This window comes from Chelmon rostratus, chromosome 20 (assembly GCF_017976325.1).
Source record: "Chelmon rostratus isolate fCheRos1 chromosome 20, fCheRos1.pri, whole genome shotgun sequence".
Taxonomy (NCBI): Eukaryota; Metazoa; Chordata; class Actinopteri; order Chaetodontiformes; family Chaetodontidae; genus Chelmon; species Chelmon rostratus.
The window spans coordinates 7,023,212-7,046,536 of NC_055677.1; the positions used below are offsets into that span (position 1 = coordinate 7,023,212).

The 23,325-nt window shown below is 42.1% G+C and overlaps 1 protein-coding gene across 2 annotated transcripts in view; it reads right to left on the reverse strand.

The window, feature by feature from the left end:
• LOC121623762 (nuclear receptor-binding protein 2-like) overlaps positions 1-23,325 on the reverse strand; it is a 35,460-nt gene that overhangs the window by 4,981 nt on the left and 7,154 nt on the right. Inside the window, exons 2-9 of one of the 2 annotated variants that reach the window (XM_041961196.1) lie at positions 2,889-3,011; positions 1,780-1,881; positions 1,599-1,688; positions 1,159-1,199; positions 973-1,067; positions 796-819; positions 603-689; positions 47-102 (exon numbers count right to left, since the gene is read on the reverse strand). In XM_041961196.1, coding sequence (XP_041817130.1) covers positions 47-102; positions 603-689; positions 796-819; positions 973-1,067; positions 1,159-1,199; positions 1,599-1,688; positions 1,780-1,881; positions 2,889-3,011 — 618 coding nt within the window. The remainder of the gene's footprint in view (positions 1-46; positions 103-602; positions 690-795; positions 820-972; positions 1,068-1,158; positions 1,200-1,598; positions 1,689-1,779; positions 1,882-2,888; positions 3,012-23,325) is intronic. The other variant, XM_041961197.1, reaches the window with a different exon arrangement.

The following is a 23,325-nucleotide window of genomic DNA, read 5'->3' on the forward strand; positions in this document are numbered from 1 at the left end:
ACACACACACACACACACACACACACACACACTCTGTTTCTCTCACCTCTAGAGCACAGATGCCAAAGGAGAAAATGTCTATGCCATAATCATCTTCGCCAGCTAGAAACAGAAAAGGGGAACACGAGGGAGGTGAGACACATAGATAATTATAAGGAGAAGCTTACCCCAAAATGAAAATGTAGTTATTTAGTCTTAGTTAGTTTTTGCAGTTCAGATTGAGCCTAATGACACAGACACAGCATAAACCTGTCTATGTTATCACAGTGGCACAAAATGTCTCCAAACTACTTGTGTGGAATGACACGAATGTTTTGTGGCCAGTCGATTTCACTGTGGCTTCACTAATGCTGATACATTATCATTATCTCACACAATTACAGTCGTTAGGTCGCAGAAAATGCTGCAAATTGCTGCTTATTTCAGAGCTATGTAAAGATCCTGTTGACGTAGCTGTTGCGGGAAAAGCGTAACATGGAGCGACAGGCCCTAACTTGCGGTCTGTTTCGTGATTTTTTACCAATTTCAGCTGAGTTTAAAGTGAATTTCCACTTTGCAGTGAATCATTCAGTTCAGAATGAATGAAGGCAAAATTCACTTACCTCCATATTCTGGAGCAAAAAAATGAAGATTCCTCTGCTCATCACGATGTTGCCTCCCTTTCCCATGGACGCTGGCATCTGGAAACACTGTTTAGACAAGACACAAACACCATGGAGAGATTATTTAGGGTAAACTAATGATTGATATGACACCAATGAAAACATAACTACGACAAAATTATCTATTTCTTACCATTAACAAATAGCCGATGCCACACTGTGGAAAGAAAATTAAGCGTAATTGAGATATTTTATTCTGTTTTGTAAAACTGCAGAGATTCATTTAGTGAATCCAGAAAGTCTCCAAAATCCACAACATGTGTGGCCAGTGCCGCTTGCAGTAACATAAAAAGCCCTGCTGGGAGCAGACCTGAGCCGATCTTGATGAGGCCGTTGTGCTGAATGAAGATGGTGTCGCACGTCAGGTTGCCGTGGATTATCGGTGGGTCACAAGAGTGCAGATAACTGCCAACAAACGATAGAACATCTGATTAATGTGAAGGCTTTGATAGAAGTCTCTCATGATAAAAATCCCGGGGGAGAAATGAGTCAGTACCTGAGGGCAGAGAGAATCTGGGTGCACCATCTCTTCCAGGCCTAAAATATAGTGTAACAGAGCAATATGAATCCTCTAAAGACACAAATTTGCTCCATATGAGGGCATATGGAAATTTATACTGCACTGAATTCCACTACAATACACTATTTTTCCCTCGTTCTGAGGACCTTATGTGAAGAACACCAAACGCATTGTTCTAACAAAATCGTTTAAGCAAGCAATGGTTTTGCATTATTACATAAAAAGCAGCAGATGTAGAAGACAGAAAAAGGAGTGAGCTTTGGATATATGTCTGAGCAGGCTGAGCCACCAGGGTGTCCTGTTACATAATCTATAATCCTGTGGGAAATATGATCTGCACAGTGATCAGGCTGCAGTACCTCATGCCACCACCATAGGACGTATGCATACCAATACAGGATGTGACCAACACTGACCTTCACATTCATGGTCTTGTGGTTCTTCTTCGTTTTCTTCAGAAATTGCTTAAGGCTGCCCGATGACATGTATTCTGTGATGAAGATAACCTGCAGGTGGAGGTGGGGGAACTGTTAATCCATATGTCTGCGAAAGCGGGAGAAAGAGAGACCAGAGGAGGCTGAAAAAGAAAAATCGTACCCGCGCCTGACTCTCCTTCATGTCCAGCCAGTATTTGTGGAACTTGACGATGTTGGGGTGTTCGACCTGCATCAGGTTCTCAAACATTTCCTTGATCTTCTCCTAAAAAACATACAGCGGAGGTGGTTTAGCGGAGCTACTTAACACAATAGCTACCCCATTTAAAGTGGAACCAGCTGATGTGCCTGACAAACAAAATGAAATCAGTGAGCTCAAAGCTACGACAACCTCAACGACAATGACAAGACTGACTGACCCAAACCTGGAAAAGCAGCTGCATGTAGCATCATCATCACCATCACTACCATCTGACATCAGTAATTTAGTATGGTTTTTGGAGGACGTTATAAAAGATGGAAAAAGGTTCCCCAGCCCTGCTTTAGATGCTTCATGGACATTTTTCACTATCTTTTAACATTTTAAAGGCCAAACAGTTCAACAAATAAAATTATGAGCAGATATATAAATAATGAAAATAATAATCAAAGATTTCCAACTCAAGGTCCTGATGTGAGTTCTGTTGGAGAAACATGATTTTGTTGTTCTACATTTGAAATTCATATAAAGAGGTTGTCAGGGTTGAAGCAAATGCTGGAGTAAGCGTGGTGTCATTTAATTTTCAGACCTGTTCTTTAATTTCTTCATATTAGCATGAAATTGCTGAACAAATAACAAAAAAAGTAGTAAAAAATTGACTGCTCTTACATTAAGCCTGGTTAAAATCACCAATGATCTTACAGCACAAGATGAAAATCTCATTAAAATACTTTTGGCTGCTAGCGAGAACGCCATCACAGAAACTGCTGCAGACAAACCCTCCAACAAAGAACAATTCGGACTGAAATCATCAATGAAATAAAATACACAGAGAAATCGACATTTAAATTAAGCCTAAGATATGAACAATGTGTAAAATACTGGAAAAAATGACTGTATATCATGACAATGGACTGTAACCAATATTCTATTATCAATTAAAAAAATAAATAATAATAATATAATGATTAGTTGCAGCCCTGACTATCAAATTTTAGTCTCTAAAACCGCCATTTACTTAACTCACAGCAAATACAGCCTGTCTTGGTTGTAGGGAATAAGAGCCACAATACCTCTTGTGCTTTGAAGACCTTCTTGTCAGAGAAGAGCACCTCGTTCCACACCACCTCCACGCCCTCCTCTGTGTCCATGGCCAGCGAGGCACTTTCCACACCTGGGACATTACCTTGACTCACCTGCAGGGGGCAGACACAAACACATTTGGCATTTAGCATAATGCAACTGCGAAATCAGAAGAACTCAAGTATTGCTGTCTAAATTTTATACTGCAAAGACAACATTAAACATGCATCAGCTGATTTCTTTCTCCACTCTGGTGGAAACACTCCACCTACACCAACCACAACAAGCTTAGAACTGCACAGTTGGGTGATAATTATCTGGGTTCATGACTACAAGTGGCCCATTTTAGTATGGAGGTAGCTTTAGAAAAACAATGGTAAGGAGCATATTTCAATTCTGCAGCTCCAACACAGGAACAATGATGATATAATTTCTTATAACAGCAGAACTGAGGTATCAAGACGCCCTGCTAGGACTGCAATCATAGTTCAGGTGTATGTAAACCAGCAGGTGTCCCCTGAAGTCTCAGGGTTGATTGTGACTGTAAACTCTGTACTGCAAAAACAAAGCAACAGAGCATTACCGAGCTCTCGCTAAAGCATGTCTGAAATGATTACACATCGCCCCTGCTGTGACTACAATATCTGCTAAAAGCTCCACATAATCCATTCACACACATCTGACATTGGCAACTCCATTAATAAAAAGCTGAATCTACTGTCTGTGAGGCATAATTTCTACTTAAACGCCATCAAATTCATTTTTCCATCCATTAGTGCACTAGTAGACACCGGTGTGGGTAGATGGAAGATCATTCCCTGTGCTGAGGTTATGTGTATGTTATGTATGCTGCCAGCTGGATATACCGCGATGATGAGGAGCAAAGAGGGCCGACAGGATGAGCAGCAGCTTGTGTGAAGAGTGACAAGATGGATTAGCAAGAGAAGAAGTTAGGGGGATTGTGGATGAGGGATTTAGAGAGATGAGACACAAGATGGAGGAGGTGGCAGTGGAGCTCCAAGAACTACACAGACAGGAAGGAAGCAGAGTTGAGTGGAGCGAAGAGGCAGCGGCTGGGTCTATAGTCTGGCAGCGCAGACAGCTCCGGGGCTCCATCATCGTGAGCTGCAGCCTGCTCATCAAAGGATATCGCTGACTCAGCTGGGCTGACCTGATGGAACCTTCGGATACTTTTATGCAGCAGAAGTGGTGCAATGAGCAGGAAGACTGGACGCAGGTTAAAAGTTCATGGCTAATAAGCATAAACCGCGACGCAAGACCCTCAGTTGCTACTAATCTGCCCTGATAACTGCCGTCATGTCCAGACGATGGCAGTTTCGAGCAGTTACTCCAGGATTTACCAGATTTAGCTATGTCAGTATTTTTTCACACATCACTAGAAATCTTTAGCATCTCCAGGACCCTGACCTCTGACCTCTTTGAGATTTCTTCTTGAAGATCAATAAAGTATTAGCTTTATAGCTACAGAGAACACGGACTCACTGATCTTTGTACTGATGGCCTGAACCCGAAAACTATAAATCAGCGGTTTCCAAACCCTGGAGCGTGGACTGGTACAATCCCACAGAACATTTGCACAAATAAATTACATGATTTAAAAAAAAATCTGAATAACTAAACTTTATTGGCTATCTTTGCTATAATTACCTTCAACTTTTTTTTAAAACATTCTGCTATTTTTGACTGAAGTCGGTCTAGTAACCAGTCTATTGTCACCGCCTTTCAGCAATCAGCAATGCAAGACATCTGTATTAGGATATCTTTACTTAAAAATTTAGTAAGAAATCACAATAAAATACTGATACTGAACACTGACATTTTAATTCTATTTAAGGAAACACCATCTTGTTTGGATGATCTGCCTGAATTATCATTTAAGTTGATTGCAGGGAGAGAGATGGACTGCTGGGTGAGGCAGACTGACGTTTAATGAGAGAGAGAGAGCAGCGCACTGCACTGTCTCATCTGAACCACTCTATGCTTTCAAGGCAATATAGAGACAATCGAGTCAGGCGGGAATTCTCAGCTCCTTTCAGTTTAGCGATTTCATCATGTGCACAAACAGCTGCAGAGGCAGAGGAGGGCAGAGCTCTTGTTAAAACAGATGACACTAAGCTGCTGTCTCTCCTTCATTGTATTTAACAGGAGCAAAGCCTTCTTGCTTTGGTAAAGGGCTGTGACGACACTTTTTGTGAAGCTGAATTTATCCAAAGCTATAGAATTAATTACTGATTTTAGACGTATCAGAGACTGCATCACAGAGAGTGTTGTACATGACTGTCGGCTCTTAGACCTACTTAGCGACAGTCTTTGACCATGAGTCTGTCAGTTGCGTTATTCTTAGTCATTTTTTATCAATGTTTGATTAAGAGTCTATTGACCTTTACTAAGATTTAGTGGCTCAACAGCAAATAAAAGAAAAATGGTAGAGGGATCTGAGGGATCTGGGTTTTTCCTGTGATCATGAAATCAATGTGCGCACTGACTGAACCCTCCAGGCCACGAGTGCTTCAGGACGTCACTATGCTTTTCTTGCCTGTAAAAATCTTCACTATTGCAAGTCCTATTTATTCCACCTGGTATATCCGTTTTTATTCTTTATTCCTTATTACAAATGGACTACTTTGTGTTTCTTTGATATCTTCATATGCATACATGTCATTTTGAATGCATTTCCTCACACATGAAAAACTTAAAAAGGCAGATTTTAAATAGAGCATTGTTTACATCCGGATTGGTGCCTTGCAGTCTTCTTTGTTTACTGCTCTTACAGACACACTGCTACACGTCTTTCCACCATGTGTTGTCCCCGAGCAAAGGTGGGACCAATGCATAACAACTCCATAGGGTGTAGGATTTAGTGGGATCTAGCAGCGAGGCTGCAAATTACAACCCCACCCTCCCCTTCCAAGCGTGTAGAAAAACCTACTGTGGGCCACTAAAAACATGAAAAACATGAAAGAAGCCAGTCTGGTTTGTCCATCCTGGGCTCCTGTAGAAACATGGCAGTACAACACAGCAGACTCAGTAGATAATAAAGAGCTCATTCTAAGGCAACAAAAACAAAGCAATTCTTATTTTTAGGGGATTAAACACTAATGAAAACATAATTCTGAATATCATATTCAATTTCTGCCAATAGATCCCTCTACATCTTACATGCCGGACCTTTAAATGATTGAGGGCAGCAAAAACAAGACTAGGATGTTAAGTTGCTCTTTTAAATTGCCTTGAAATGAAACCAAGGGGCCCAAAACCATGAAAACAGCCGCTGATCTGAAAAACGTACACCAGATCTGTGTCAGCCAGCAAACCTCCAACAATCTGCGTGTTGAAACCTGCTCTAGAACATTTTCCTGCCTAGTTGTTCACTAACCTGAGCCTGATCCCTCATCTTTCATAGAAGACACATGTGATTTGTGCTGTTAGAAAATAAGCATGCACACCTGACACTCCCCTATCATCATCATCATCATCATCACATCTGTGGTCTTAAAATGTCAGCAGGGGGTCTGAGATGAGCAGCTGAGAACTGAGCCCCATGACGGGAGAAGCGGCTGAACGACTATCATTTGTGCTTCTCTCTGGGCCTAAATTACTACTTATTACGGCTAAATGCTAACCATTGATATATTCTACAGGGCTCCACTTGTACCACGCTTCCTGACATCATCATCCGAGGCTCGGCGCTGAATGGAGTCAAAAACGTCTCTCTGTATCCGGCTCAACAGGAGGAGGTTTGTTAGCTGAACCAAACAAGCTGAGGACAAACAGCAATCAGAGCGACCACAAAAGCTGCTATAAATACTCCGAATTTATATCCCGACTTTTCAGCCACCGCAGACATTTTCATGAGATAAAGCCCGCCTCAAGAGGAAGAAATGTTTTTAGCTGCTGTTTGTTTATTGCTCAACCTATACAGTGCATCTGCAGAGCTCTCTGCAGGGGTTTCTTCACAGGCAGCAGAGGAGATATGACATATAATCTCACTGCTTCCACTCTACAAGAGATGATAATCTGATTAGTGCTAATACAGAGCTGGAACACAGCGCTCTGACCGGCTGAGGAGTGGGGGGGGGCTCCTTCACCTCAGCAGCTACCAGGAGGGAATCATGTCAGTTTCCCTCCGCCGCCAGGGCTCGGCTGTTGTTTGTTTTCTCTAGATGTTGAGAAACACTCGGTCTCCAGTCCCGGCGGCCGCGTCCCAGGGGTCTGCTGCTCGGCCGCGGTGGCGTGAGACTCGTAAACAGCTCGCTGGATGCTCGGCTGCCATTGGCGGCTGGAAGGGGGGTGGGCTCAGGGCGTGGAAAAGGGATTCAAGGATCGTGTGTTCATGTCTAAACAACTTCTATTCTGATGTTTGTTAACATCCGAGCCGGGTAAAACTGGATCTTGAAGGCTGTCACACTAACCTCTCATTACCTCGCCACACAATTTATTCCCGTGCATTTCTCACTCACATGAATGCTTTCTTGGAATTACATTCTTTTCATGATGATTTGTGAAGGAAAAATACGACTTCAGAGATATTTCAAGAATGAAATATCCCTAATTACTAGCAGCTACAGATAATGTGCACAGCATTATGTAGCTCCCATTTAAACCCATAAAAAGGGCATTTTGTGCAATATAACCTACAAAACAAGGAAAGTCAATCAACCATGTCCACAACAACATATAATAATAATCACATATAAATCTCATCTTTCATTGGTGTCTTCACTTTTCTGTCAGATCCTTATTGATCAGCACAACAGATTTCCCATAATAAACTGGTATGAAAGCTGGGGTAGTTATAGTGAATGATCATTTCTAACAAGATCAAAATGAGTCAACGTTCCTTTAAACTATTGTTAAAATTGTACGTTATTTAGTCAAAGTTCAAGGCGGAGGTTTAGGAGTCATACAACAGCCCAGCAATAAATCCTAACTTCATTAAGGTTATAATGTTCAGTTTTGGCTGGAAAGGAGTTGCTGATTCAGCTGTATATCATTTTGAAAGCTGCAGTCCGTGTTGCTGCTAAATTGAAGTATTCATCCACCCTATTTATATAAATGACAGCCGACTTGAAGCTAAATCCAAGTAGAGGAAAGTGCAAATCTCCTCTACAACGTGCTTACAAACGATGGCTGGACAGGTTGCACTGACAGCTTCATCGCCCAGAATTAGAGCGGGGTCTCTTTTCCATTTGGCACGAGGTCAGCGAATTATCTCAAAACGAGAAAAGGTGAGCGATGAGTCAGCCAGAGGGAGGATTAGCAGAGACGCAGAGGAGAGGACTAAACTACCGTACGGCAGAAAGAGCGTCTTTGTCTGAGGCTGCGTGGGGCCGAGGCTCACAGCGACAAAGAGCCTCGTCTCCTACACTTCAGCATCTCGCCTCATACCTCGACGATGAGCTGATACGCCACGCCACATTAATATTTAATGAGTAGATTCTGTACGGCAAAAGGCTGATCTGCATTTCGCTGTACGAGATACTTGCTAGGTGTCTGTGCTGTATGTAAATGAGCGCAGGCGCATTTGTGCTTTCTCCCTCTCAGAGATTTCACTGGCATCAAAGAGGAGCGGGATCAAAGAGTTGCAAAAGGTAGAGAAAATCATTTCTAACTCCAACTGCAATATGGACGTGTGACGAAGGAGCAGCTCAAACATGGTGACAGATATCATAAAACCTATCTATCATATACTGCTGCTACCTAAGAAATAATACAGGTAATTAGATGATTTGTCTGATTTTGTTTGTGTTTTTTTGCCTTAAATAAATAAATAAATATGTCATAAAATGCTGTAAAATGAATATTGGACCAAACAGCACCTGTATGGATCTTGAATTTCTTTTCTTGAGCTTTTTGAAGGCCAACTTTTACTCCTAGAGGACTTACAAAGTAATAAAAGTAGAAAATTTGCCACAGTTTCGCAGTCTTGGATCATTTTAAAGTTTAGATGAGGTAGCTCATCACTGCTGCTGAAAAGATTGAATTCAACAGTCGAATGTCAGAAAGTTCATCAATGACGATTTAAAAGTTATTGAGTCATGATTCTTTCTCAAGTAAAAGAAATATTTAAAAAAAATATCTTACATTATTTGGTCACAGCTTCAAAATGTATCACTTAAACTGCATCAATTCATTTTATATGATTACACATTGATCAGCCACAACATTAAAACCACCTGTTGTGTCCTGTGTAGGCCCCACCAAAGCAGTGGTGTCTGCCACTAGCTAATGCAAAAAGCCATTCATAATTATGAAAAACTATTTTGTGAGATTTTTCAAGTACTACAACCACGCACATCAAAAATTAAACGCTGCCTGTAAATAGATGCCTAAAACCAGCTACAACAGCTGAGCAGCGGTCCGTGGGGAGCCAGATCAAGGAGGCCATCACATCTGATCATGGCACATCATCAAGTCAAAATCAGGTCAGGAGCCAAATCACACAACATGTGTTATCGTTTCTATAATCCTCCTCATGAAGGCTGCGAGACTGCAGCTGAAAGCTCCACAAGTGGACCTTGAGTCAAAGCTTCTTTGTCAAACTACTGTCTCCACCACTGTTTTGCACTTCCATAAGAGAAATATGGCCGAAAGCAAATATGGTTGAAGCAACACAGCAACTCTGGATCCTACATTTCCCACAATGCAACTGAATGGCATTCCTTTAGAGCCTCCTTGCCTCCTGCTTGTCTCAAACTCTACACTTCCAGCTTTGTGTTAAACATTTGGAAGTCTCAGAGATAACATTGATGACACTATCTGGGTTATTTCAGCTCCCTCTGGTACCTTTACAGGACTTTGCTTTCTCAGGCTCTGTGGCGCTATTTCTTTTCCCATTAACGTATCCTTCCTACCTTCCTTTTTTCTTCTATAAAACACTGTTCTGCTCTGCACACCAAAGCAAACCAGACTTCACGGCGAGCACACTGAACAACCGATCGTCTCGCACTCTCCTCTTGGCTCCCATCCCGTCGGTGTTGGGGCCTGGAGCCACTGACCGTCCGCCGACCTTCCCCAGCCAACCGAGCTGCTCCACAGCCCACCTCCCACGTCTCTCTCGGTCTCTCGCCCCAGGATGTCACATGCGCAACACAAAATCAGGTCAGCGTCTCGGATATTGTGCGTGTGCGCCCGTGAAGCAGCGTGAAGAACAACCTGATGACACAAGCCGCGACAAGTCAAGCAGGGGACAGGAAATGTGCGACTCAACCGTGCACGCTCCAATTTAGACGACGGCGTGCGCCTGCTTGAGAGATTTTTTTTTTTAATCATCAGACGAAATCACGTTAACTTGTCTGGAGGATTAATTCCCGTCACAGGCCACATTATCTAAATGAAACTGCTCGACCTCTTTGAAAAGACGCCGAAGGTCAGGCAGGCTCATGAGCAGACATCAGACACATCAGCCCCCATCACGTCGCACTTAGTCATTTCCTCGTGGAGCGTTTAAAGCTCCCCGCTAAGAGGAATGTAGGACAGCGATGCGGGTTATCAGAGCAGATGGATACAGAGCGGAGAGCTGCTGCAAAACAAACAGAAGCAGGACACAATATTGTGAAAGCACGGTGAAAAGCAGGGGAAGTTATTCGGCCTCTTTCAAGAAGCGCTGCTGAGAATAAAAGAACAATTTCATGTCCCGTTACATGACTACGATGCACATTGTGAGGCCTTCACAAAAGATGAAAATGTTTGGTTTCTGCAGACGCTGTGTCTTCAAATTTAGCTTCTTGTTTTGCAGTTGTCTTGGGTTTCTGTCTGTGCCAAGGCTACAAGATTAGCCGCTCTGTCCTCGCTGCCATTGTCACTGGGACAAAGCTGCAGATTTATAAGGCCGGCGGGATGTGAGATGGCAAAAAGTAAAAAGTAAGAAGCTGCTCTGGCCGGGCTGCGATAAAACTTTTACAGTGTTTACATTCCTCACAAATGAAGCTCTGATCTCGCGTCTGCCAGCGGGGCAGAGGTGGGTGGAGGTGGATGAGTGACTGTCAGTGTGACATACCGTACACATGTGTGAGGGAGTGTTGTTTTCACACCAATTTACACTGTAAGAAGTTAATTAGCAATCCTTGAGTCTGGGGTTCAGGTTTCAACAGCAACTTCATCAAAGCAAATCCTTAATAATTCAGCTTTCAACAGTTTTATGCAACTAAAGTACCTTAATGTTTAAGAACTAAAGCTCAAATGTGGCAAATGGCAGAGATAAACTAAACACTAAAACAACAACTTTGATTTGGCCATATATGAGGCTCCTTCCTTGAACCACATTGAGGTGGATCATGCATTGATATTCTTCTACATCATAGCAATAGCTATAAGTAATGCCATTTTAATTAATCACGCTCTTTCTCTTGAGCTCAGAGGCAATACTGTCACTAGGCAACTCGAAATTTACATTCAAACATGTAAAAAGGAGTTTAAAATGTCATTGACTGGTGCCAATCCAACTGTACAAATACCAAAACTAAGAAAGTAATACCTTCTTTAATTAACAAAATATGCTAAATTTCCATACATATGTGTATAATGTTGCTTTTTGCCTTAAAAAAAAAAATTTTTTTTGACCAAGCTTTGGATTCCATGTAGATATTTGACAGTTTTCAATATTATGGACATAATTTGGACGGTACTTTAATGCCCAGCCCTATTTAAAACATCACAGTGTTTATTTTTCATATACTTGCTATTTGGCTGATAGTTTTGTGCAGTTAGTGTTAGATGAAATTTGAAAATTGAGAAATTTGTTGGACCCTGAACTCAACACGTCTCACGTATTTCATCAACTTTGAGGTGGATCCAATTATTTTCTATGACGGATCAACTAATCACTTAGTATAAATAGTCAGAAAATCGTGAAAAATTCCCATCACAATGCAACAAAAGCTTGCTTAGTCCACTTAACAGTCCAAAAGCGAAAAAAAAAAAAGTACAATCAAATAAAACAGGAAAAAATCAGCAAATCCTCATATTTGAGAAGCTGGAACCAGCAGTCATGCTCCAGAAATGACTTACATTAGTAATTAATTGCTAATGCTTTTTTTCCTGTTGCTTGACTATTGAATACTAATCATTTCAGCTCTAATCAGAATCCAGCTCTTCTTCAGTCACAGCATCACTTCAATGAATCTGACCATTTATACTTGTTCATGTGAAACCTTTGTGGAGCCGTCAAGCTAGTGAGCTGAAAAAGCCCCATCGCCCTTTAAACACACACCCATCTATTTCAACCAATCAAACATTCCTGTGTTCAAGGGCACAGAACAGCGCAAGGTCAGGGCCACTTTATCTGCACACCTGTAGAGTGTGTTTACTAATTTCCCCGCTCAACCTCTTAAGACACAGACGATAAGAGCTGACATTTGCAACATTTACAGGGTAAAAGAAGTACAGAGGGTGAGATATCTCTCCTTAACTTGGGAATATGTGTAGCAGGTCTTATCTGATAAGCATGTGAACCGGCATCTTGGCTCAGAGGCATCAGGAGAGAATAGGAAAGGCCGACATGGGAGAAAAAACACCCAGCTTTATCACACCTCAGCAACCACATGGCTCTGTTTGCCTCCACACCACAGTGAGAGGTTAAAACTGCATAATGTTGCAGGACAAATCATTATCTGGCTCTGCCATCACGGCAGGATTCTCTGTTCTGTCGAACTCACAATGTCACAAACAGCCGACGATAATTGTTTTGCTGGCGCTGTACCAAGCGAAAAGGTGGGTTTTTTTTACATGTGTTTGGGTGTCACCTTACAGCCTGCACATTATTATGAACAATAATATCACATGATAAAACATACACCTGTTACATTTGGCAGCTCGGAAAATACGCACATTATCATTCGCTAGAAATTTCCTCTGTTGCCAACTTTTTCAAAATGGTGGATTGAGCTCACAACCTATTTTATGCCTGATAAGATTTATTACAATAGGAAAGGGAATCCACAATACTAAAGACTAAACAATACTGGGCTTTTAAGACCAAGATTTCAAACATAACAAAATCAGATATTAATATATAAGATGATATATTTTGGTATTTATTAATCTACAAGTAAATTATGTAAATAGAAATAAAAATTGCATATATTGTTAATTGCCTCATCATTCTTTGTATATACTGTTTTTTGTTAATTTTTGAATATTTTTTTGCGCTGCTTCGTTTGCTTTTTTGTCTTTTTGTCCTCCATTGAGCTGTATGTCTTTTTTTCTATGCAAGTACATGCAAGTACATGTTTTTATGCAAAAGCCACATGAGGGATATTTCCCCTTAGGAGCTGGTAGAGACCAAAACCAGAGCTAAAAGTGGATCTTGAACTTACATTCATCAAGTAGACGGAGACACTACTCCAGATGAATGAAAATGTTGCTCCGTAACCATTGGATGTGTAAATAAGCAACTGTGTGTTAACAAGTTCACTATATCAACTTAAAAGGTGATGATATGTCAGCGTTGTTCTGAATCTTGATTATCTAGACCTCTAATAACACATTTTTGTGTATCAGTATAGAATGTTTTGTGTGTCTCTTTGTCAGACCATCTGTCAGACTCAGTTTATTGATGAACAAGTATAGGCTATGTATTAGTTATATGATATGTGATACGATATGTCCATAACACAACCTTTAAAAATACAATCTAGCAAGTTAATCATACTTTGTTCAGGCAGGAACGATTTGAATCAAGTCAAATATTTGTGCTTCATTTCACGTTAATTAATAATTCAATTAGATGTCGGGACAAATATGTTTTAGCCCGCGGCGAGGCTTCCCTTCCTCCCCCATGGGGAGGCCCAAGGTTAACAAGCTTGACCAGTTGTGGGTGTCATTTCTAATAAAGCAAACAGAGCTCGGATCAAAAGGGGGTCCGGTCTTGTTGGAATCCTACAGAGCAACAAGGCTCTGCAGTTGCTACACAAAGTCAATTACTACACATCCTGAGGCATGTCAGCATTCTTCTTCCTTAGCTGTACTTTCTAAAATGAATTTGTCGGCTCTAATCATCCATCCTTTAAAACCAAAGTAAAAGCTGTTGATGGGACAAAAATTCCTAACAGCAGACGTTTCTGTTTAAAAGCCTTTCGCCTACTTCCTGGTTGATGCTGCAGCGATGAATCAATCAGAAACAGCCTGACCAGCACACTAAGATTTAATCCCACTATCTCTCCAGCAGCAGCAGCAACATGCAGGAAAATTCCTTCGGAACCACATCCTTACGCACCCTCGCAGCGATTACCCTGATTCACTGATTTCACAGCACCTGCAGAGTTAGATTTTCAGCCTGAGTGATAATCGTACAGAATCTGTATGAATCCTTAGTGACTCTTGTCTCTTCTCAGGGATTGACTGACGTTACAGTTGCTTTCCAAACTCACAATTCATGCCACGTTCACACAGTGAGGCAGGAAGCCTTCTCAATGAGTTACACAAACAGATTCCTCAACAATCCCACCACCTCGGTCGCTCCCATCAGGTAAAACTGCACTCATCTCCTCGACTGACATCCCACTTCTAAACTTGTGAATGACGACTCATTTCCAGCATCTGTTTTGAACAGGAAGATGTTCTTTAAGTGTTGGCCCAGTCCCGGTGTCCGGCCTTGCAGACTCTGACTCAAGGCCAGGATGGCTCCGGGAATTCCCGCAGCGACTGGAGCAAGTTATTAAGGGCTCCATCGCACTTAGTGAGCCTTTAATGCATACTTTCCATCAGTCTGCGGTCAGCAGTGCATTTACTCAAGTACTGTACTTGAGGTGCTTGTACTCTACTTGGGCAAGATTTCCATGTTATGCAACATTATACTTGTATAGTATACAGTATATTTTTCTAATAATCTTTTAATGAGTCTGTACTTTTGGCCACTTGAGCAACAAGCTTTAGCTTTAATATTGTGATATCATCAGCGTCAAAAGTTGCTTTGGTGAATGTGTTAGCAAAGACTTGCCCATTTAAACATCCAGCCAACGTGAAGCAACATCATCTCTTTATTCTGAGTTGTCTTGACTCAACTCAACTGCTTAAAATGAAGGATCTGAATACTTTTTCCACCTCCGTCTGCAGGGTTGGACGACAGGGAAGGCCGAACTCATCTACAAACAGGACTTCTTTATTCAGCGAAGGCATGAGTGTGCAGATGTGTTTCCATCCTTTTAACAACACTAATGATTTATATTCAGAAAGTGAGGGAGAAACACTTAGTTTTGAGCCTCATATTTTACTGGCCACAGAAATGCCTCTTGTGAAAGCGCTGCTTCATTCTTCATTTAACTTTTGGAGTCCTGGCACTTCATGACGTCAACTGAAGTTTGTGCGGTTTCTGCGCTTGGGTCTGGGGTGGACTTTGGGAGTGGGCTGCTGATTGGCTGAGGCCTCAATATTCAATCACTTCATTTCACCCACATGTTCACTGACACATGCACAACTTTGGCACCAAAGGACAACTTTCAAAGGAGGGGAGAAGGCTTCCAAACCAAGGAGGGAGTGTTTTGCAATTGGTCAATTTTGGCAAACAGTCCAGTTCTTGGAATAGAAGCAGCGGTTCTAACTAGGCTGTGTGTGTGTTTGCCTCGACCTGAAACTGGCCCCCTTCCCGTTTCTTTAAAAACATGTGCAATTGACTGAGTTCTTGGACAAGCTTAACAGGGTCTGGCAGAGTCCGCCTGGGCATTAAAGTTCTCCATAAAGCACGGTAATTTCTGCCCACTGGATTACCCAATTCATGCTTGTAAATCCACACACACTGTTTGCTTCATTGCAACTACAACCCCAGCGCAAGAGCAATATGTTATGCCCCCCCCCCCCCCCCCCCCCCCCCTGCATCTCCAGCAGAGGTTACTGCAGTACAGCTTTCCGGCAAGCAAAAGGAGTGACTGAGGGTAAAACCTCAAAAGACTTGGCAAAGAGCGCAAAGGCTTATTGAGTATATGCCTCAGTAGCCGGCCAGCAACAGTTAAAATCTTGGTTTGAGTGCAGTAGCTGCATGCTCGTGCATGCTGGGACCGACACTGGCCCACAATGCTGGAGGCAGGAGCAGAAAAACAACACTGTCAAGCAGAAGAAACCACTTACGAGGTGTGTGAGTTAAGTAGAAGTGTCTCTCTTACAGCTATTGTTGCGTTTATAGGCCTCAGTTAGTCAAGTGGCTAATATTGAGCTTGTTAAGAAGGCCCCGTGTGGAGAAACGCAGAAGGCTAAAGGAAAGTAGATATGGCTGAGAGGAGAAGAGTTGCGTTTATCATGCAGCGTTTGTCTTCCAGGGGGATTAAGCTGAGTAGTGAAAGTCAACCTGAGCTGGCTCTTCAGCACGTGGTCAAACAAAAGCCTGTTGGCAGACATGCACGGAGACGGCGAGCCGCTTTTTTTGTGCCTGTTACTCTTATGTAACACTACAGACAAAGCTCAATAGGAGTGTCTGTGAAAGCACCACGTGGGGGGTTTGTGTGTGTTTAGCTAACCCCCACATACCTGACCACATTTTCTGCACAAGACAGAGAGAGCTACAATGTGTGTTGTCATCACGGCTGTAGTCATAAGCAGGTGTTCAGGCTGAAAACAGGCCTGTGTTGAACTAGAATTACCTCGTGGGTTTAAGCCTTTGCCAACCAATCAAGTTGCATTTACATCCATGTCTGTCCAGACCATAAAACATACGTGGTGAAGACTTGTATGATGACATGTATGATTCCAGGTAGAAACATGCTGTCTTCACTTAGAGACTATTTCAACAGAGGAGTACAGAGGACTGTTAGGGAGCTTCATCACATGGTGCAACAACAATCACTTGAAGCTCAATATCAGCAGAACCAATGAGCTTGTGGTGGACGACAATGTTTTAAATATTGATGTTGCTGCAAAGAAGCTATAAACTGTAAAACGTTGTGATGCTTCACACACACCTTCAACCAGGCAGCACAGAAGATCTGGACGCCTAAGATTAGTGTCACCAAATCATCTGACCAAATGTGAAATATGGTCACAATCTCCCCTTCTGTTCCAGAGTTATGGTGCTGAATAATGACATGTCATCACTTCATCATTTTATCCTGCGAGGCATTTGTGTGAAATTTCTGTCATAATTAAAACTCCAGATGCAGCTGTTGCCAGATAGAATTAATTTAATTCAGTGTTTACTGATGGCCGTTCCACCGGTTAGAAAGACAAATCACAGTTTTGATGGTGGGACTCAGAATGAGGTCATCATCTTCCTGTGCCAGAGCCAGAAAAATGGCAACAAGAGTGGTGTAGCTGTACAGGTTTTAAATTGACTTAGAGAAATAACAAATAACTCCTAAAGTCAACATACTTCTTCGATCAACACAATGATTTTAAAGTTCACCTACCGAACCCATTTAAAATAATATGTGAACTACAATTCAGGCCCCTTTATCCCTCGAAAGAAAAACAGAGGACATGACCTCTGTGTCCATCACTGTGCAGAGCAGGGTGGGGGGCTTTTATTCACTGGCTCCATATTTAATTCATCAGCCATCCTCCTGACTGATGGCTGCTGGGAAGCGCTTCTAATTCAACCGTGCCTCCTGCATGAGTAACCTGCTTTACTTTCAGCCACCTGAGCTGCACAAACAACACAAATTCAAATTCTGAATGCAAATTGGGTCGCCACACAGGGACAACAGTAGATGTATGAGCGAGTGGAAGCGTGATTTCTGCTGGATGTGGTTTCAGCTCAGCAGGGGCAAGGCTGTGGGTAAACAATGAGGCCTCGTGCAACAACGCCGGACTAAACATTCATACGTTTCATTCATATTTGATTATGCAGGACTGTGTGTTCATGCTGCATCTTTGTTTTCATAACATCAAAGAGACACGGTTTGCATTAGTTGACAGATTACCACCAAGCTGTGAGTGCAGAATGTGCTTAAACAAGTTATTGCAGTTTAGTCTCTTACACATTTAAGCCAGATGAATTTCCTTCCACAAGGTCCCTTACATATGCACAAAGATCCATATTTGGTTTCAAAGGTCACGACACGAGCTGCTGAAGTTCAGAGGCATGAGTCAACGCTTTGAAACCTGCACACGCAGAGTTTTCATATCAGATGGTCAACAAAGTAAGGAAAGCTCCCTTTGAAGCTGTGAAAGTGTGTGCCTATGAAATTCCAAGCCGTATCCCTGCTTTATTGATAGTTAAAACACAGAGGTCTAGTCGTGGAGAGATAGTCGTGTTTATGGAGGCTTTATGCAACCTATTCTCGCCTGCCTGCAGCGGCCGGAGCACTCTGAAGGATCTGTGTGATGATTTTAGGGCTGATATTCACACACACGTTCTTTGATCAAAGTCACATATAGCGCCGGGGTGGAAGACCTTGGCCTTTGCCTTGAAGCAGAGGGAGGGTGAAGCTCTCACATTCAATAACAACAGCAACCTGACCATGACTGCAGCTTTAATGCATTTAAAGTCTCTCTGCTCCGTGCAACAACCCTTTAAAATCAGCAGGCCTCAGATGTTATGGGAGTCAGTCAGTAAGTAGTGTAGACAGGAAGCCCTCTCAAAGCTCTCTGAAAGGCTTCACTTCATTACTACACATAACAGGAACAAGACTGCACCTAAAACTATTATTATAACCAAATGTGTGTGTGCATCTGAATCACAAGACTATATTTGCAAAGCTCTGCGTGCGTACATGAGAATTCCCTTAGTTCGGTTTCCGCAGTTATATATCATGTGCCAGAGGATGGCATGTTTTAAAGAGCACATGCTGTTTCAACTCTTTCATATTTCCTTCCTTAAGCAGATTGTTCTCGGAAATCAGGTTCATAGTGTGCATGTAAATGTAGTGCATGGGTTGAAATGTTAACTGTGTGACTATATATAAATCATGACATACAGTCAATGGTTGAGATTTTTAAGCATGTTGCACCTGTGGCAGGAGGAAGAGGAAGGAGGAGGGATTGTTTGGAGACTGGGGTGGTGAATGGAAGAGCAAACTGTACAAAATGAGTGTGTTTTCCATTAGTTGACCACAATAAAACACCTACTGTGACATATGGGTCTTCTTTTAAAATGATTTTGAGAATTATACAATTCTACAGAGCCTTTCATTAAGTTTAACGGAAGTACTTTAACATAAGCAGCAATAGAGGAACTTGAAAAACTAAAACAGGAATTATCTGATGACATAAAAAGCAAACTAATCAGAGCAGAAAACTGAAGCCAGCATTCAGTGCTTGACACTTGTTGATATTCAATGCGCTATAGACAGCTGCTTATTGTCAGCTTACTGCAGAAGCTTCATTTTTAATAATGTGTGCTTTCCTTCATCTAGCAGAGAGAGCCAGTTGGCAGAGCAGATTTCTGCTGAAGAAACCCAATACATGGAAGCGTAGCCTCCACCTTTCTCTCAGCCTTTTCCCAGAATGCCATTTTTGGTGCTCTCCACTTTGACCCTGTTGTCTCAGGTGGTGGATCAGGAGCTGTTGAGACTACTGTTTCTGTTTTTTTAAGATGGAATTCTTTCTCTGGGGCTGCTGAGTCTTTCTGTACAATACTCAGTCTAAACAGATGCAATTGATGTCACATTGTTACCCAGAGAAAGGGCAAGAATTGGACAAACACTCCATTAAATAAAAATCTAGGGATATTAAACAGAGCCTCTGAGTTGTAAGTGTATTTAAGATTCTTTCAGTAAAGTTTTTCTTCATTTTACTGCAAAGAGGCTCTAACAGTAGGCGCTGAGAAATGAGGAGACAAGAACAATGATTCCATTATGCAGTTTGAATTATGCAAATCCAGATGGTACTGTTACGACTTTCTGTGTGAGAAATGCCAGAATCGTCTGTTCTCATGAATTCAGAGGCGCAAGAATTTTGAAAAATTAAGTTTTTTCTGCATTTACAAAGGAGTCACTTCCAAAAGATGACTCTGGGAAGCTGCCGTCTTCCAAACATCTTGCAGACTGTGTGTTGGGCATGCCTGAGTAGGTGCGAGGCATTTCTCAGAGGCGGGGATGTCATGTGACATGAACTACTGTGACAGCTCCGTGAAAGCCTGCAGACATGTCAGCCAGTCCCAGAGGATTCCTTTTCATGCCAGCTTTCCCCTCCGAGAAAATCCGGGTAGCTCCATTTCACACAGCTGGAGTGGAAAACGCTGACAGATACCTCTCTGTATATCCCGTAAGGTCGGATGACCCCCAGAGGGGTCACATTTCACAACCAGGTGACGGGATCCCTCAAGAGCACACGTTCCAACAACAGCTACAGATCGGCAAGAAGTTCAGGTATAAAAGCATCTCGAGGCAGCTTGATGTGAGGCCTGTTTGTGATGGAGCCTAAGAGGTTGAACACCATCTCTTCTGTTATTTGCTGTAATTCAACTGACACCACACAATGCGTTGCAGTGGACCTGACACACAAAGGACCTATTCTTAGCTAGTGGATGCTTTTTGATGTTTCAGTCCATGCCGGACCATAAAAAGAGCAGCTAGTTTGAAGAATTTCGATTTTATCTAACTCTGTTTTACTCATAGTTTTCTGGTGTAGTTGTCATTCTTAACTGTCCAAACATGACATTTTCAGCACAGCTACAATGAGGTTATAGCAGAAAAAACCCAGATCAGTCTGAGATCCTATAAGGACGAGCTACTAACAAAACTTATAATGTAGCACAAATGTTAAACATCATATGAGAAGAAGAGGGTGACAGAAAACTTTCTCCCTGACAAACGACCATGTAATGAACTTAGTGGGTGTCAAGGTGTAATATTTCTGATAAATCATTCCCTCATTTTCCTTAAAGGACCAGTGTGTAGGATTTAGCGCCATCTAGAGGCCACCAAATGGCCACCAAAAGCACGAAAGTCTCTCTCTAGAGCAAGTGTTTGTCCATTCTGGGCTACTGTAGAAACACGGCGGTGCAACATGGCGGACTCCGTGGGAGAGAGAGCCTGCTCCCTCTGTTGATATAAAGAACTCATTCTAAGGTAACAAAACACAAGCATTCTTATTTTCAGGTGATTTTACATTCTTACCAACATTATATTCAATTTCTGCAAATAGATCTAATTACATACTGGACCTTTAAAGGCGCCTTGCAAAGCTTTCTTGTAAACAAAGAAGAGCCTTGTTTACTTTTACTGTTTCTGACCAAAATCCTTGAGGTCTAACAAACATGCTGAATGTAGTTTCTTCCTCATAAAATGATGAATAGCTCATTTTAAGTTGTACATTGCTTACTTCACTTGCACTTCTTTTACAGCCACCAACTGTCGGTTAGCTGAACAGCATGAAACCAGCAGCATGAATATGAAGTGCTTTGCCCACATGCTTGTGTGCACTTTTCATGCACGATGCAAATAGAGACCCGCTCACTAAAATCATAGCTCCACTGCACCACATGGGGTCAAAAGCTCCACAGGGTGCCTTTGAGGATACAGTCAAAATCACAAAACACATTTTCCAAGTTCTACTCCTGCGTCCTTGTGTTGACTGTTCTCTTGTTAGATGCTAAATATGTGTAAAATCAAATGGGCTTTGGGGGGTTTGTTTGCTAGTGGGCAGCTATGAGAGAAGCTTCATAGTAGGAGGTGAATGTTTAAGATGTTTCCAAAGAATGTGGCTGAGGTCTAATTTATTAGTTCATTTCCTCCTCCTGATCTAACAATGCAGGTGACGGAGGTGTGAGTGGACTGATCCTGCCCAGGTATTGTGTTTGGAAATACGCTTGGATGGATGCTCTAACTTCAGCTAAACTGTGACTCTATTTTGCTATTTTGAATCACTGAGCTGCATGAAGAGGACAGCCGACTCCTTTCTTCCCCTCCTCTCTTCACCTGCAATGCAGTTTAGATGCCAGCTGCAGCTACTACACTAACTCTCAAATGAACTCCTGGAATGCACTCAATATCGCAAGTTGATGACAACAGTGTCCGTACAATACCAGGACACAGCTTCTCATCCAATGGTTTTTCTTTATTCTTACCATTTTCTAATAAAGCCAAACTCAATTTTTGGGGTCGATGTTGATGTTCCTGGGTTGAGACCTTTGAGTTTGGTTAAGTTGACTGAGTCTTCAGAGTTTGGCATTGTGACATGAAGCATAGGTTTCTCTGCTGAAAAGGCAGGTGGGACTGGTGGTTAGCCAATGAGCGCCATAGGCGGGAATGACACCGCTGTCAAGGAACAAGGAGGAAAGGAGGAAATTGGCATTCCCACAACCAGCTTCATCTTCTTCAGCCAAAAGCTACCTCTGCTGCAGACGATAAGTTCATTACAGGTAGCAGCCTCTCCAATTAATCACCATTCACCAAGTACCAGCCATTTATTCAGATTAGAGGCCAACAAATGCTTCACAGAGTTCAAGTAGGAGACACATCTCAACAAAGAAATCAAACTTCGGTATGATGAGTCCAAATTTGAGAGTTTTGGTTCCAAACGGTAGAGGAGGCGTGATGGTGTCGAGGTGGTTTGCTGGTGACTTATTCAATGATGATGAATTAACCTGCAACGTAGAAAGTAATGTAGAAAACCACTCAATGAGGAGGTGTGTCCACACTTTTGACTGGTTCTGTATATGAGGTTTCCTTCAAGCTATTAGCGAGCTGTAGGCTGATCAGCAGTTAAAACCCTCAAAACCCTGCTACTGCTGCTAAGCTGCTGTTTTGTATAAACAGGCCTCCTCCATGCATGAGTGCCGGTGAAACAGCAGCATGTAAACAACAGAACGTATTCAGCTTTTCCAGAGAGTAAGAGCAGAGTCTCTTCACTTTGTGTGTTCAAAAGCATCGAAGAGTACAATTAGCTCATGTGAGCAACAGCGTGACACCATTATTTTGCAATTTAATTTCAAACACCCCCGCTGGCTGAGAGCTATGTAGTGAACCTGAACGACAGCTGTAAAACACAGATGAAAATCTCTAATGTTATCTGGCAGGCTGGGCGAAAGACGCCCAGGCAGTAAAATACAGTATGTCACACATGAGAAGGTGAATTACACAGTGTTGTTAAATCATTCATGTGCCCTGAGAAGGCGGAGCTGCAGGTCTCTATGATTCCCATGCAGACAACAAGTTAAGATGGAACAACCTTTAATCAACAGTCACACACATGAAATTATACTTTTCCCTCTCAGAGACACACCTGTACAAACATGCAGATGTGTTATTTACTTTAAACAAGAATATCAGGTCACATCTCATCTTATTTCACTGTATCTGAATTACTTTTTGAGTGGAATCAATCAGCAGGTAAGAGATCTATGTCGCTATGCCAGCAGCTAAGCGCCGCTTTACTAAGGCACAGAGGAGCTTTGTGCTAAATGCTTATGTCTGAAAGCTAACAATAACAATGTTGATGTTTGGCAGGTATAATGTTTTCCAAGTTCACCATCTTAATTTAGCATGTTAGCATGTTGACAATTGCCAATCAGCACTGGACACAAAGTACAGCTGAGGC